The sequence below is a fragment of the Gallus gallus genome, chromosome 1 (assembly GCF_016699485.2).
Source record: "Gallus gallus isolate bGalGal1 chromosome 1, bGalGal1.mat.broiler.GRCg7b, whole genome shotgun sequence".
NCBI classification, from domain to species: Eukaryota; Metazoa; Chordata; class Aves; order Galliformes; family Phasianidae; genus Gallus; species Gallus gallus.
The window spans coordinates 162,084,602-162,102,685 of NC_052532.1; the positions used below are offsets into that span (position 1 = coordinate 162,084,602).

General features: G+C 33.1%; 1 protein-coding gene across 5 annotated transcripts in view; it reads right to left on the minus strand.

The window, feature by feature from the left end:
- Window positions 1–1,777: 1,777 nt before the first annotated feature.
- Window positions 1,778–18,084, minus strand: part of TDRD3 (tudor domain containing 3) — a 104,379-nt gene continuing 88,072 nt past the window's right edge. For 3 of the 5 annotated variants that reach the window (XM_046941378.1, XM_046941377.1, XM_046941375.1), the window contains exons 13-14: window positions 7,580–7,716; window positions 4,253–4,496 (exon numbers count right to left, since the gene is read on the minus strand). In XM_046941378.1, coding sequence (XP_046797334.1) covers window positions 7,597–7,716 — 120 coding nt within the window. In that variant the 3' untranslated portion in view covers window positions 4,253–4,496; window positions 7,580–7,596. Of the gene's footprint in view, window positions 4,497–7,579; window positions 7,717–18,084 lie in introns of all 5 variants that reach the window. The other 2 variants (NM_001030822.2, NM_001397209.1) reach the window with 1 other exon arrangement.

Here is an 18,084-nt window from a genome sequence, read left to right on the forward strand (position 1 = left end):
ACTGTAAGCCACAATGTCACAGCTTCTTCCATGTTTTCAAGGACATAGTATGGTCTCTCACATTGAGGGGGAATCTGTAAGCTGACTTCAGTGTTTTAACCTGTATCAGCTTTCACCCAGGATTCCAGCTGTTCTCTGTCTTCTTGCTAAGAGCTGTGAGAGAGCAAGAGTGCTAGAGGCAAGCAAAGTCAGATTTCTCATGGGGAACAGAGACTGATTAAAGTGCTAGGATCAACTGTTTTTAAGTATGACAATTTCATATAAGAGTTGTTCAGAATTATCTACGGTTTTGAAAGGGAAAAATATATCAGATTCCACAGTCAGGGTACAAAAGTTCCTACCTGATGTGCATGCATGTTTTCACATTTTACAACTGTTGCAACTTTTCCTTTCTTTTTCCCCTAAAAATGTATTAGACATCAGCTTCTTGTTCCAAATTCAATGAGTAAAAGAGAGCAGCATAGGCTGAATTCAAACACCAGGAGTAGGAGCTATAACTAGGTTTCAGTGTACTGCAGTTATGTGATGTATCTCATTTGACATGTATTTGCTAAATCTCAAGTTTTAATATATACTCAAATCCAACCAACTGGTCTAAAACACACACTTACTATTTGGCTATCAAGAATATGTAACAATGCAGCATTTCATTAGAATGCACCTAAAAAACCAATATGGCAAGAAGAGGAAGAAACTGGGATGGATCATCTCTTTTCTCTTCTAGCAGAAGAGTACTCTTCTTTCTAGCAGAAGAAAACAAACACAAACAAAAAAAACAAAAAAACCTAATTTCTATATTAAAAAAAAAAATCAATTTTGAAGAAAGTGATTTTACTCCATCATGTAGCAACTAACATACTTCATATGCTATTCTAGTTCCTCAGTATAAAAAAGTTTTATTTATGTTTTCTGCCAAAATTAAAGAACATCTCTTATTTATTCTTTTACTATAAAGAAACCAATTTCCCTTTCAGTTAGATAATGTTTCCCCAATTTCTTTATGATCCAAAGGGCTTTGTATCTTTGAAATCATTCATTTGCTAAATAATTACAGAAAAAGAATATATGAAATTAATAGTTGATTGAAAGTTAAATCTGGGTACAGTCATGTAAAGAGAATGATATGCTCCATGAACAAAAGCACTGGAGATTTTTCTGTATGAAGTCCCCTTAAACCACAATGCTAGAAAGGGACTGTCTACCTTACTCTCCAGTATTCATTCAACAACCTTGCTAAGATTAAATCAACCCTTCATATTCTAGCTATTTGGGAGTACTCTTGCAGATATCTCTCCAGCTTTACCTCAAGTTCTATCTCTTTCTTACATTAAGCTTTTACTCATCCCATATCTTCCCCCAAATGCACATCAAGGCTAAGAGTTATCCCTCCTCTGATGACAATTTTTCACCACCTAATGGAACGACCTGCTTTTAATATTACTTTGGAAAGCCATATTTCCAACATGCTCCATGTTGCATAAGGTACAAGTCATTACAGAGATTCTGCAGAGACAATTCCTGCAGTGTTTCCTGGAAAAGGGATCTTGACAAGTGATTTGTACAGTTGTCTCCAAAGATCCACCACGAAAATACCCGTTAGTGACAAAAGCTATATTAATATCAATATTAAACATATTAATATCTCTCAGAAGGTATTAGTCCAAGAGAGAATTTTAAAAGAAAACAGCTCAGATTAGATTGTTATAAAATACTGAGAATATTAAAAAGACCATCTACATTCTTTGTTTCAAAATGATTTCATACCTCAAACCAAGAAAAAAATGTGAAGCAATTTTATTTAAATATAGTTACTAGCTTGTAACACCATTTTAAAAACAATTTGATTCTGACTTTCTTTTTTTCCTTTCTTTAGGTAAAAATGGTCTATACAAGTCCATAGCAAGAAAGTCTTTCATTAGAACTACATTTCTAAAATTTAACACAGAAAATTCTCATAAGCTGCATCTGTATTTCAAGCAAAATAGGTCCATGGATCTACTTGTCCACAACTTAAGAAGCACAGATTGCCTCATGTTCTGCTTGCAAAGGTTGAAGTTTGTCACAGGTTTGTCTTGGAAACAGTCAAGAGAAATCAAAAACAGCATCAGAAATTAAGCTAGTAGGTAAATAGTGTGGATCACCAGGATCCAGTGTTCCTTCTCCACTTTCTTTGTTTAGCTACATAGATGTAGCCTCACAAAGTTCAGGACCTCGCCTTTGCTGTTGCTTTTGGCAAAATAACTTTTGCATGACTTTGCAGATCTGTCTGGTAATGGTAACTTCTCAAAATAAAGGCTGAATAAGTTGATGTTCCTCCCATGTATGTAAACCAGATAACATTCTGATTGGAAATAATTGTATTTGTGAGTTTGATTAAAATTGTAAAATGCATAACATACCTATGTAATTTATCAACATGCTGTTTTTAAGTATGGAAATCAATGAGTATGGATATATGAATTCATGCTTTTCAGAACAAGTTGACGCAAATAGTTTTTATGTACTCAATCACTGATTCTCCAAATCCTAAAAAACAGGCAGAGCTTTCAAAATACATTATTGCAGTTGAAATCTTAATAGAAAAGAATAATAAAATGACTAAGACAACATCTCCCGTCAAAGAGACTTGCCCATTTTTTGCTTATTCTGTCTTTCCAGTTTCTCAGCACCACTGAAGAGAAGACCTGGTCATGGATGTTTGCTTTATTGTTTTCCAAACGAAAACAATGTTCTTAAATATACTTAATTTGCCTATAGTAAGCTTCACACACATTTGGTATCTTCAGAATGATGCAACTTTTTTACGCTTCACTAAATCAGACTGCAGTTTTCTAAATTCAGTGATTTAGTTCACAGCAGGAATGAAAGACCAGAAGTACCCTAAGAGACTGCTTTGGTACACTGATAATAGGATTCTCATTTAATGCACAGTCTGTTTGAAAAGAAAAAACAATTTGCTTTTTAAAACAATGCTATGACTGCACATTGAAATGAATAGCTGTTATAAGTGGTCTCAGTGATAATTCTGGAAGTAAAGCATCTAACACCCAATGCATCACACCTGCACCTATTTACTTGCTAGTACAATTTAGCAGAACTGACCACAGTGACTTACAGTTTTTGGGAAATGGTCTCCAGTTTAAATCCAACAAACTATGCAAACCTTCTAGTGTATCAACTGATAGCTAAGAACTTCAACGTTGTGCAGCTCGTGTTCTAAGTTTCCAAACATTTTTAAAATTGCTAATTAGTTGCATTTTAATTCTCAAGGATCCATTAAGGCAGCAAAACATTCAGCGCTTGCTAAGGATTTGACTAATCTGTCTAAACAGAATGATGTATAAGCATTCAGAAATTTAGCAGAATTAATTGAACCGCTTAATTTATAGCACCAATACATGTATCAAGTACAATTCTGTCTTTACAAAACTATCTCATATGTACCATATCAATCAATTAAACCATCAAAATAAAGCTTAAAAGGGGCTTGAAAGGTACATCAGTCTTGTGGTGCTTCTGTCAAAGAACTAGTGGAATTTCAACTTTTTTTCATAATCACATAAGATTCAACGATATAGCTTAGATTTAAAAGTACAGTTCGATATACAACTTTTTTCAAGCATCAATGATAACTGGAAATCATATAACAATATGAAGCAATAAATACAGAGTTCAAAGTACGGAAAAGTTAGAAACCACAATTCAACAGGTTACGTGTGTGTACCTATATACATATTTATGCTGTTTTATTTTCTTGGGAAAATACCCATGTGCATCTTTTGGTATTATTTTTTACTTTCTTGTACCTTCTCAAGTGTTTCTATTTCCAGAACATAAATAATCCTCAAAAGAGAATATTTACCTAAAATTATTTAGAAAATGTTTTGAAACTACTGAGTTTTTTCTCCCTTTCAATCTTCTATTCATAGCTCACGAAAAACATAAAAGGCAAATTTGTTAATTTTGGCCTTCAGCAACTTTGAAAAAGAAAAAGAGAAAACAAAGTCAATTGCTACTCAGGATTTCACTTAACAATAAGCTGAAAAATCGTAATGTTTCACTAATGCTAGCCTAAAGCCTAAACTTGAAGCCCAATCCTGTTTGCTTCTAAGAAATAGGACATTTACTTCTACTTTAATAGAGACAGAATTAGAACCAAAATCAATTCAGAATGAATAAAAATCATAACACACCAGTGGTTGTGTTAATTTAAAAAAATGGATGCTCAGTAAAAAGAATGCAAGGCAAAGAATAGAATAGTGCACTGTGGTTTTATTGGTGGCAGCAAAGACAATTTGCTTCTTTCATATGTAAAAAGTATTCAGCTTCATTTAACTAAGAACTTTAAAAAAGTCTCTTGTGGTATCAAGTTCAAATTCCTTCTGCTCATATCAGCTTTCTTTGTCCCACCCTGTTGCTTGGAAAAAGCCAGAAGTTCTTCTAGAAGTCTTCATCAAGTTGGAGCTGCCAGTGAATATTCCCTCAACCCAAGATCACTAAATGAAAAAGAAAAAAAGAAAAAAACAACAATAGATAAGCCCCAAAACACTTTGTAAAACTTTATTGCTGTTTCTTTTTTTTCCCCTCCTCCAAAAGACTACTTATCTCTTTTGCTGTACTTATATGTCTTTAGAAAAATAAGTCAGAAGATAGCACCTCAATGAAATATATATATATGATTAGTATAACACAAGGAAAGAACACTTGTTGGCAATGATTACTTACAAAATTCAATTTTCCATTAGTACAGACTTCAATACACATTTTGTAGCATGTTTGAAAAGTCTATAGATTAATTCTGTCACTGAGCAAAGGAAGACTCGAGAAACAGGTAAATTACCAAGCACTCAACTTCATACTCCGAGGTTCCTTCTAGCTCCTCCAAAAGCCACGACTTCAAAACACACATTTCTGATTACTTATTCTCCTTCTATTTCATATTACCATGACATTCTACCCAGGAAACATAGGCTGAGGAAGTATTTTATTACTGTTAGCCTTGAAGTCTCGTATCTTTATACTCTAAAAGGAATATCTTAATTTTCAGATCTTCTGAAATCAGCATTTAACTACTTTGACCCTAAACAGTATAGAATGAATTCAAAGGTTCTCAATGCAACGTTCTGAGAAAATCCTGAGCTACTGTCCTCTATCTCACTACTGGATATTAATAAACCATCATTTCTAGGCCCAATGTACCACTCTGAGGTATTGACCTGAATACTCCATTGCTCTGTTTTCATATTAATCAGCAAGACAAGAGTTTCCTGCTAGTCTGCAGCAACTGTTCCTAAGATTTGAAGTGAGAAGTTCCTGAAAAGCACATATACGCCACTAAGAAAAAAACAAAACAAAACAAAAAACCACAACAACACACTCAGGAATTTAAAATCTTAAGTTTCCTCACATTTATGATCCCATTGCCTTGTAGACACAAATTATGGTAATTGTCAATACCAATTTCAGATTTGCAAGGGCAACTTCAATATCTAGATGAGTATGCTGAAAACTAATTGAGGAAGTGGTACATTGTTGTACCAGTGATAATAAGCCCATCCTGTGAAGTGGTAAAACATCATACAAGTAGGTATAAGATTTGGGTGTGAGTTGGTATGTCTACTACATGAACCATATGTTTTATCTTCTATATGTCTCTATCAAAATTAATATAAATATGGCCATCAAAACTTACTTTTAGAATTGCCTGATTTGTTTCTGAAAATAGGGCACACCTTGGCATTTTTAAATATTTAAGCATTACAATATTAAAATTCTACACAATTTATCAGTTTATAATATAGACATCAGAGGCTCTTCATCTCTTTTCAGAAAAAAATCATTTAAGTTATTTACTTTACAAAATACAGAAGTATAAGGGATATAAAACCTCTCAGGGACTAAAGGTGTCACAATTAATGGTCTGGCAAAGCACTTTTCAGTGGAAAACTGCAGTAAAATTAACTCTCACTGAATTCCTTAAAAACTTCCCCTGCTATATCATGTCTTCATCAAAGACGTTATCTAAAGCTTTAAGAAATATGTATACGTCATTCTCTCAGAAGCTAAGGAATAAAAAGGAGGAAAAAACACATAGAAATCCACTTCCATGAAGTGACATTCAATATTCTTGAGCTTTCCATTTAACACTGTTGTACATGTTTAGATAAAGTGGAAACAAACCAGAAAGAACTATGTTTGATTTTCTTCCTACATTTAAAATGAGAGGAACCAACTGCATCCTCTATTTAATTTTGGTGAAGTTTAATAGATTTTTATTACTGGTTTCTCTATAGCCCCACAGTCTTGAATGACTTTATTTGGTCACATTATACATTTCTAAATTCTACTTAATTATAAAATATATAGCAGCATGAGATGTACTATGGATAACCGTAAACCATATCTGATAAATGTAATTACCACACTGTCAGGATGACACTTTATTTACCAAAATAGGCAAATGAGATCAGCTCATTTTCATTTTCAAAGCAAGGTGCAGTAAAACCCACAGAGAGCAAACACCTTTGTCTTATAAGACTTGTTCCCTACTCTTCAACAAATCTTTCACTCTTCTTGAGATACAAGAGTAATTATCATTCAGGATGTCTGTCTTGTCCTTCCTCCCATCTCACAAAAGCCAAACACAGCCTTCCCGATTTATACTGTGCAATTTGAAAATATCAAAGTAATTACCTAAACACACACAAAAAAGTTTTGACAGTTCTCTATACTGAGCATATTCCATTAGGCTGATCACACTGACATCAGCTCAATGCATATACCCAAATTATTTCTGCATACTTTATAATTATTTCATGAAATGCTTATTGATAGTGATTGATATACTAAAAATAGAAAACATTAGGATATGGACAAAATAAAGAATAATTATCACCTTGGGAAGAGTCAAGAGGAAATTTTTTCTCCTTGTGATGACAGTAATCTCCCAGACAAAAAAAGTATGTTAGAATATGATCAAAAAAGCAAAATCATATTATTGCATGTCAAACAAATGAAAAGCTGCAGATACCAGCAGCAACTATTAAGCCAGCCAGAGGTGAAGGAATGAAGAAATAAAAGAAATTAAAAGAGCGTGAAAAAAAAAAAAAAAGATCAGCTGTTACATAAAAAATTAGACGCAAAAAAAAAAAAGACACTGTAGATGTCAACCATTGCAACTTTCCAATGATTTCTTTATTCAGATTACACATTTAATGAATATTTGAAAATTAAGGATTTAGAAAACCCAAAGGTAAAATGAATGCAGTACGGCATACTTGATTTGGTCAGTTGCTTCTTTTCTTTTTCAATGAGTAAAAAAATCCCTTTTTTAGGAATTTTACATTATATATTTACTTGTATTATGATAATTACAATAACCTATTTGTTCAAAATACTCTTAGCCTACTAACCAGTGTTGAGGGCTGTTATACAAACTAATTAACAGCAAACTCGTAGAAAGTTCTCTCATAGAACTCAAGAAGACTGAAGAACACTTAAGTTCACATCTTGAAAAAATTCACATCTCCTATTCTTGAAATCAAAATCCATAAATAAAATGTCAATATGATATATTTACCGTTTAATTCTTATTAATCAGTTTCTAGCTCTTGGGGGTTGATAAAATTGCTGAGTAGGTCGTGTGGACCGCCTTGGCTGACCATCACCTCCTCTGCGGAATTCTAGAGTTTGCTCATATGTTTCTTCTTCATCCTCCTGTAGGTAAATAGCATTGTTTTAAATGTAAGAGCAGGTACATGAGTAGTTATATAAATACACATCTAAAAATGTACACACACATAAACAAATGTATGCATGCATAGGAACCACTGCTTCTGTGTGGTTGAACACTTTATAAAAGAAGTGAATAGCCCCTAAAAAAAAAAAAACCTAGAAAAACTAACAAAAACCAACCAACCAAACAACAACAAAAAAAAAACGTGAAGAATCTCAAAATTCAGTCCTCAAGGCAGTAGCAGAAGTCATTAAATATTTGCAGGAAGAAAAAAGCACATATATTACAGCAGAAATTATTCTCCAAGAGTTGTATGGGCAAACTCAAGAAGAAAGATAACCTTAGTAACCTGCCAGAGGAAGAGAAATATCAGTTTGTGGGAGTTTAGAAATGTGTTTGAAACTGAATAAGAATTAAGGAATGGAAAGCAAAGGAACAAAGTCCAGCAACATGCATCCTCAAAACACAGATCTGAAACAGCACACACAAATCTGTGATGAAATAATACCAAAAAAAAAAAAAAGCCTACAAACATAGCGGACAGCAATTTAGATATGAATTTGCTACAAGCAGAAATAATAAATATAACCTCTGAACAACGAGACAAGATGTATTATACATTTGTAATACTGCATTCACTTCTGTGAATCTCACTACCAGAAAGACACTGACAAATTATATGGTGTTCAAAGAAAAATAACAGAAATAATTGGTCTAGAGAAGATTTTTAAGAGTTCCAGAATTTATAACAAAGAAATGGAAAAATAAAGTATGCACTGCCTGTAAATATATATATATTCATTCTCGAGCAGGAGTTTCTCAAATAGTTTCTCAGGGAAGTAGATATAATTTTTCATTTATTTATTAAATATCCTAAAACTGAACTCTAATAGACACCAGGCTTACTGGGAACGTAGCAGGAAAACCATTTCTGGGAAAAGTATTGAGTATATAATTCTTAATTTCCTTTCACTCACAATCTAAGAATGTAGAGAAATACAGACTAAGAACATTTAATAATTATGAATTCATCAACAACCTCAACATCAAGCAATGGTAACACAGTGCAACATGCATATAATGAAGAACAAGCAAACTAGAGCAGAAAAATATTTCAATATAAAGGGTTGAAAGAAAAATGTACAGCCTAGATTTCTTTGTAAACAAAACAAAAACAAGAAAACCCACAAGTCTTCCTCAAGAAACAACACCTCACTCTGGATCAGCTTAAATGCTGGTAAACACATATTTTGAAACTAACAGTGCCACATATTATCCCTGATGGCAAGATTAGCTATTTAAAAGACATGTCTGTGGTCACTGCTGCATTTCAAGAACAGCTATATTTCCAGGTTAAGAAATATAGCTAGTGATTTCCCTACTACTGAAAGTGTGCAATAACTGTAAAAAATAGAATTTCAACACAATCAAATAGAGAATAATAAAATAATTTTAGTTTCAGTGCAGTGACAGGCTGAGAACTATGGAATTTTGCTGTAAAACTTACTTTCCCCAGTGCACCTCTTCTTCTATTTTTTGCAGCACTACTCCCACATGCAAAGAGGCTCAGGGAGACTAATTACCCCCAAAAAAAGATATACAAAAGTAGAGGTCAAAAAAAAAAAAAAAAAAAAAACAACCCACATATTTTGAAGTAGTCATTTCCCATCACTGACAAGACAAACTACACTAGCATCAAGATATAAAAAGATTGAAGTATGAAGTTATGTCAATACCGCAAGTTCTCTCAAGATTCTTTCCAAAATCTTCAATCTAAATATAAGAGCTTACTCTTTAAGCATAAAATGAAAATTGGATTTCAACAAAACTGGAAGACTAAATTTCAAAGGTACAACTGAAAATTAAAAATGCACACTAGTGTTTTCAAGAGACTGCAGCGAACCAGACATTAATCTTTCCTTTGTAACCTTCTTAGCCTACAGATCTTTCTGATCCCCCCAAAAATCAGAATTTAAATTGTTTAGTGCATTGCATCTCACCTCTAACAGCCTCTTTTTGTGGGTACATATACCATAGAAAATATCTACTGTAGCAAATCTCCATCAAACTTCAAAAACCATGCTGCTGATCCACTGAACTCAGTAAAAACAAATTAAAACTAGAATTGGTCTTCAACACGACCATTTTGGTTTGGTTATCTTTATACACAGAATGAAATCTTCAGATGCATATACTACACCCAGTTCATGTATTTTTATTATAGTAGGTAAGAACAAAGTGTGAAATCACATTCTCTTTCTTGAGACTGAAAAATATAATGAAAACAAGCACTGAAGCAAATTAAAAGAAAAAGCTAGCAACAGGATACCTTTCTATTCTCTCCTTCTATATGTACAGAGTTCCCCATAGTTACTGGCGGTTCTGTTGAAATCTGTCACCATAGAATCATAGAATCCTCAGAGTTGGAAAGGACCTTTAAAGGTCATGTAGTCCAAACTTCCCACACCGAACCTACAGCTCAATCAGGTTGTTCACAGCCTGGTCCAGCCTGGCCTTCAGTGTCTCCAGGGATAGGGCATCCTCCACTTCTCTGGACAACCTGTGCCAGTACCTCACCACCCTCACCATAAAAGGCTTTTTTCTTATATCCTTATATCATAGAGTCATTCGAGTTAGAAGGGACCTTAAAGGTCATCTACTCCAACCTTTCTACAATGAACAGAGACATCTACAGCTATAACCACAGCTGTGAATCATAACTCACCTCACCTGCTTAACAAGCAAAATCAAGCCATATTTTTGCAATTAGCATGATTACACTGTGGAACTCACTGCCCCAGGACATTGTGGAAGCCAAAGGATTAAGCAGGTTTTAGGAAACTCTAGAAAAACCCCAGGAGAATCAGTCCATATCGGGCATAGATTGATCTAGATAACTCCGTGACACATTAATATGGTTGAAGGGATAAGGAGTATTGCACCTACAATGAGGAACTGTCACATTTACTGAATGGGCTCAGCTACCACATAAAGACAGACTTCTTTATGTCAGATGAGAATTTGACATCTGTTTCTTGCATTTTACCTATTCCTTTGATCCTGATCAGATCAAATATTTTTAAAAAATATTTTATCAAACCATATCTGTATTGAACACTGCTTGTTGTTTTACAAGTAATTTTATCTGTTATCTTCCACCATTTGTCAACCACTTACCCTCATCCACCACTGCTGGTATCTCTTTTCTATTGCTATTTTATTCTAATTCTATCTTGCAGATTTTTCTGGATCCATCTTCTTTATCCCAATTCACTGCAAAATCTCTCCAGATCATGTTCAAAACTACCTTCTCTATTCTGGAAAAGCATCTAACCTTTGTAGGCAAAACTAAAGTTCTGTAGTGCATTCATCTATGTGTCTTATGTTCTTCCAGCTAAAAATTTCACCCATCCACACATTATTATCCTACAGGCACTTAGGTCACACATCTTGAAGCCTTATTAGCTGCTTGCTTTCACATCAGCTGCTTGTGACTCATTCTAAATTATACCATTTCCAACCTATTTAAAAGATCTGATTACATTTTTTAAAGGTGGCCACAACCTCTGACACTTGCCACCCCCTTGGAGTATTTTTGTCCTATTAACAGTAGAAGCTTTACAGTACAAAATTTCTGATAAAATCAGTAAATTTGATTATCTCATTCCTTCAGCTTATTAAACATTATTTGTTAAAATACTCTGGAATCATGGACTGAGTTTTTTAGTACTTGGCTACGTAGGTAGTGAATGTGCAAGCAAAACTCTGTCTATAAGCACAAAGGCAAAAAACACAGGCAACTGGCAGACTCATAGAAAAAAGCAAAGTCTACAGTGCAAACAATAAAATGCACAAAAAAAATATTCCAGTAACAGGTTCAAATGGCATCACAGAAAGAGTGATGAATATGAACATTAATTAGGTACTTAAAATTAGATAGCAAAGAAAGGAGCATAAATCACTGAGAATTTCAGCTTCTATTCAAAGTTTTGCCATAAAAATCTGCTGATGCTTACATTATTTTAATTCCCTCTCATAAGACAGATGAGGACTTAACAAGTGTAAAATGGGAATACGTACACACTCAGTGCTTTTTATTTTGGACCCATATATTCCCAAGAGCTTCCACCAGCACCATACTTTATCAGCTAGGCTTATGTTTACAGTGAAAATTCAGTGGATTTCACAGCTGCAGAATGAAGCTGTAAATCCAACATTTAATATGCTTTAAAAACTAATTTCCTTTAAAATTATCTGTACTTGAGTAGAGTAGGTTTGTATTTCATGAAAGGGTTTTTTCAATGAATTTCAATTGCAATTCAGTGTGTTAAAAATAACAGTTAAGAAACATATAATGTTCTTGGAGTGAATACTTTCTTTGAGTCAGATCCAAAAGTACTTTGGCACTGAACACTGATAAGAATTCAGTGTTCTTGAAAGGAATTATTGAACAACTTGTTCTGAACTTTTCAGAGGAAGATGAATTTATACACAGATATGAAATTAGCAACTCTGGGCTTAGAATTGGAAGATCTTAATCAGAGTACTTACATATTTTTACTATAGCAAGCATAACATCCAAGAACAATTACGTGGATGACAGTAAAGAGCAGAATTGAATTCACATAAGCTTTGACTGCCTTATGTTCTGCTCATGTTTATTTAGTTGCAAGTGACAACTGATCAGCTCCATCAGTTTGCTATCTACAAATGGGTTACCTCCATCTATTCCTACTTAAGGACAGAAAATCTACCACATTCTTCTGCTAAGGTATTTCAATTGATCCTTGGAGAAGTTTTCCAATTAAAAAATTAGTGTATAACTCTCTGTGGGCTATTAAGAATGAGCAGTAAAGCCTAAACAAGTATGGAAGGAACAGCATGAGGCCAGGAATCACGGGAGAAAGAAGAGAAAGAAGTCCAAGAAAGCATTTTCTCTTTCAGTATTATAAAATGACTATTTGAATTTACGCTGTAATTTTAACTTCACCCACATACTCAATGCACGGAAAACTTGCTGGAATCAGTACAAAACCCACAGTGTTTCCTTTCTTGAAAAAAGGAACTACACTCTTTCATATGCTTTTCAGCTTCCATTTCCTGGGCCAGATTTTATGCCTTTCTGTACGGCCCAATTTGCTGGCAACAGTTGTCCCCTGATGCTAACACATCAAATGATCTCTTACTTTGTTAAATTCCTTTCTTAAAACTTGTTTATTTTGCCTACTCACAGATTTCTGATCTTGAGTATTTTAAGTCTTGATTTTTGTAGTTTCTACTTACCTATTCTTGTATCAATCAAAAACAGACCGTTGGATTTTCCAGATATATTAAAAATCACAAAGTAAAAACAAAAACAAACAAACAAAAATCCATCATACCATAGCCACAAAGAAAAATATCACAATTTTCCTACAAAAAGCAAAAAATAATCTTTAAAACTGCAATATATAGCGTACTGATATTCGGAAGAAAAAGCACTGTTTGAACCATCTATCGTATTCCCTTAAGCTTTTAATAAGGATTTATCTGAATATGTAAATGGATTCTTCAAATTCCAGAACAACTAAAAAGGAAAAGGATTTTGTGAAGGAAAAAAAAAAAAAAAAAAAAAAAAAAAAAAAAAAAAAAAAAAGGAGTAGAAGATTAAGTTTAAAGTTATATCTTCTTAGAGCACCTTAGGGCATAATTTCAAAAATCGCTATCAAACAAGGCATGAAAAGAACAAATAAAAAAAAGAAATTACCACTGATGTACATCTTTCAAGAATCTTAATCAAGGACTTACTCTGTGACAAGAGCATTTTTTAAGCACCTATTACAGAAAAATTCAACATATTTGCTGTTAATTTTCTTCATGAGTTATGCTTATTACAGTACGGTACCATAAGACTTCTATATAGAATCTGTAAAATAGAATGCGTACCACTTGCATATACTTTTGACACACTAAACTAGGGCAATCTTCTCTTCTGCTTCTTAAATTAGATGAAATTTTAATGTACTATACAAATACAATACTATACCTTCAAGCTCTGTACAAAATCTTTTACACAACAAATTCAGTTTATCTTTGTGTGAGAACAGTCAAACTCAAAAATGACTGACAATGAATTAAAGTTGCCATAATGTCAGCTAAACACAAAAACAAAACAGAACCCATAAAAAGCATTTATTTTCCTTAGGAGGGTACACCTTTGTCTGAACAGACATGGGCCACAAAGAAAATACGTTCCTAACTTTGGTACATAAAACTAGATGGTATGGAAATACACATTAACATCTGTGGCTTTTTATTTTCAGAACCAAAACCTCCCATTGACACTTCCCTGACCAGTCTTTCCTTTAACAACAGAAGTAAATTAATAAATGATAATAAATCTTTTCAGTTTATTTTCACTAAACAAACATTAGAAGTCAAATAATGGTTAGTTCTTGTACAGTTCTGCAAAGCATACTTCAGATCAAGCAATTTATCAATTTACAATGAATTGAAGATATTAAGGGTATAATAAATGATTCAGAAATTGTGAAAAAAATACACTAATAAAGTTTTAATTGAATTTATTTTCTTTTTCCTCTACTGAAAATATAAGTTGTGACAAAATCAACAGAGCTTTGAACACAGCTTATTTTCAACAGATACTGTTAGGATAAATTACGTTCTGAGTTTTGAGTGAGACAAGAAACATGTGATAACCAGATGACGCAAAAATTGCTGGTTCTTCAGAAAAATCAAGAAATGCAAAACAGATCAATGAGGAGGTGAATTTACATACTTGGATCTGAGACTGCTAACTGCAACACAACAGTTAGCTTGGACTCAGACATCTGAACTTCCTAGTAATACATTGCTTTTCTTCAACTCTGAAGACAAAGCATTTGTTTAGTTTCTAAATAAACTGCATTGCAACTATGTTCCCATAAAACTAGGATAGTGTAAACCTCAGGCATGATCATCCTATGGACAGTTTGTTAGCTCATCTGTTCCCTTTAAGGGTACTGCACAAGTTATTCACAATTGTGGTAATTCTTTATAGCACAAAAATAAATCTGTAACTCTTCTTGTAAGGTTTGGGCCTGTGATGCAAACATTCTCTCATGCAAGTTGTCGCTATGTTCTCAATATAAAAGAAGTCATAAATTTTAAAAGTTCCTCAAAAATACATATTTAAGCCACTCATACCATATCACAAAAGCAAAACAGAAGTACTAAATTCTACTAATAAAAGCTTGATCACGTTGAGCAGAATCACTATCCAACTATGCATGTTTAAAGTTTATTTTTAAAAGAAAAGACACTGAAGTGAACTCTGCAACAGGAAGAACATTCACCCAGCAGGCACATCAATTTTTATCAATTCAGAAAAAAAAAAAAAAAATCCACAAACAAGAAATGTATTTAAAAAATAGCCAGCATATAACACATAGCAACATGAAATTGTTGTTACTATCAGGAGAAAATGACCTAATTTTTGAACTATAACAGCAAATTAACTCTTTATATCCCCTTCTTCTCTCACAGACAACACTTAGTTCTTCCCTCCTCCACTCCTATTTGTTTTTTAAATAAACTATCCATCTAGTTTTTCAGAACATAAAGTTGAATGATGACCTCAAGAAAGGTTTGGTTTATACAGGTTGTACAGTAATAGACCTAAACACATTGGCACAGAGTACCTGAAACTCTATGCTCAGCATTCAGCTTCCTTGCACTAACTGCATTCTTAAGCAATCCATACATTTCTGGAGGGGAAAATAAGCACATACTGTTCTGCAAAACATACTATGTAATCACAGAATTCTGCCAACAAATATTCAGAAAAAAAAACCACTAAGGGTGGTATGAGTAATTATCTATGCCCTGCTGTTGAGGCATGAAACCACCACAAAAAATCCAAACAGAAGGAAATCAGTGAGTTTCAGAGACATTTTAGGTGAATCTTTTCAATTTTCAGCAGATGGTACACATAACAACAGACACTCATTGCTTTATCAGTAAATATGCATTACTAAATATAGCAACATTTCTGCAAGAATTGTTTTCAGGATAGTTAAAAATGCATTCTTCTGCATATATATAACAGTAGTTTTCACAGGAACATGATTAGTATTTCAAGGATTACATATCATAAATGTCAGAAAGGTACACCACTCAGATGTTGGGACAAGTAAAAAAAACACGTAAGGTAATTCTACAAGCCTTTTCCCTGATGATACTGTTAGGTAAGATATCATGGCTCTGTACCTGATAATCTAGCATCTATTCCTGCAATACTGTAACTAGTTCAAGTGTCAAATAAAATTCAAAGTGAATGCTACTAAATAGCTCAAAGTAGAGCTATAAAAACAACTAAAGGACTGGCAAAAAAATTGCTTTTTTAGTTAGCTGGAACCACTTACCAAGGTAAGATGATGAGTTCTTAATGTCTGCAATTTTTATATTAAATTATACATTATAAAACTGCTTTATACTTCTAAATGTAAACATTCTATAATAAATACAAATTAAATTCAGAGAAGTTCTATATCCTGTTTTGTAAAGTACAAGGCTGAAAAATTAAATCATTTTTACACATTTCAGTTTGTCTCTTTTTTTAGACCCGAAATATTGGAAATATTAGAAAGATAAGGAAAGCACTGAATTGAAAAGTATATTTTAATTTAAAAAAAAAATCGTTCCATGAACTATTAGTTTTCTTAACATGCCTTTAGGAGTCCTAAGTTTCACTGTGAGAGTTTACATAAAAATTCTCCAAATGCAGTTAACACCCAAGACATTCAAAATAAAACAAGGAAAGCCTTCCTCAAATTCAACTCAAGATGACACAGCTGTCTAGACAGAAAGAATAAAGTTATAAGTATCTATGTATGTTAAGGAACTAAAATTTAAACTAAGATGAATTGGTCATCTAAGTGAGTAACTTAGACACGAATTTCAGCATTCCTCATGACTTCTATCACCTCCTAAGTCACTCTTTTTGTAAAAATAAATAAATAAATGGATTTGCACTGTGAGTTTTAACAAAAAAAACACAGCTTGACTAACTACGCAAAGATATTAACAAGGTTTAAGCAAATACTAATTCTTTAAAACTTTTAAAATCTAGATATATCAACTAGTTTCTGAGAAGACATAGATTTTAGCAAACTTGTCAGACTAAAATATTTCTAATTCTGTTTATGTTATCTAAAGATACTCTAAGAAAACCTGATTTAATAGTGCTGCCCTTTGACAATGTGAACAAGTATATGTAGCTCAGGTCTACAAATGCACTATTTAATTAAAATCCGTTATTTTAAAATTATGAGGGAGGGGAAAATGACTTATTCTGTAAACAACAGCTTTTGCACTCAACATGCACTTGTTACCTTATGGAAGATTCTTATTTAAAAGATACTACTGGTAATGCTTGCAAGTCATTAAACAAGGAGGAAAAAACAAACATCTCAGACAATAACCATGTCTGTATATGGTTGTTACTTCACTGCAAGTATAATGCTTCAATTCAATGCATGCCCTACACAATGTGAGGGAATACGATCTACAGTCATATACATAAGTTCCAGTATAAATTAGGATTGTTATACTATGCAATGTGAGGGAGTATGATCTACAGTCATATATACACGTTCCAGTACAAATTAGGGTTGATATATTCTGCAGTATCAAGACATTGCTACTACATCTCTCTTTCCTAGAGAGCAGTCAGTGAAGAATAACTATATTGATATATAGCTTCTTTATTTTCCTCTTTAAATACCTTCAGTTAATATTTAAAAGTGGATAAACTTGGAACAATGAAAAGTGAAAGAGGCAGGGAAATCAGAACAGAAAGAAAGATGGCAAGTACCACCCAGACATTTTTACACAACTAACCTCTTTTACATACTTCAAGAGGAACAAAAGTGCCTAAATAGGAAAAACTTGTGTTCAACCTCAAAAAACTCAATAAAGAGAAACTCATAGAATGAAAATATAAAAAAAAATTCTCACATAAAAGAATAAGTACATTACTTAAAATAGGTCAAGACATGATATTCCACAACACAAGTCACATTAAAGGACAGTGTTAGTGAGGAACAGTCTCTCAAAATAAACAACCAAAGGAGCCCACATGGCATGGTCTCCAAAACATCAATGTATGAAACTACACTTAACAGCATGAGGTTAAAACGGCAGAAAAGTATGATAAGTATCCTATTTTATCAATCCTAACTTTTTACAATAGCATCCTTAATCTGATTTGTACAGCTAACAATTTGCAACATTTTACAGTCTAATGAATACAAAACACTTGACTAAAAGACAAAAACATTCTGCAGTGTCTGATAAACATTTCCTAATGA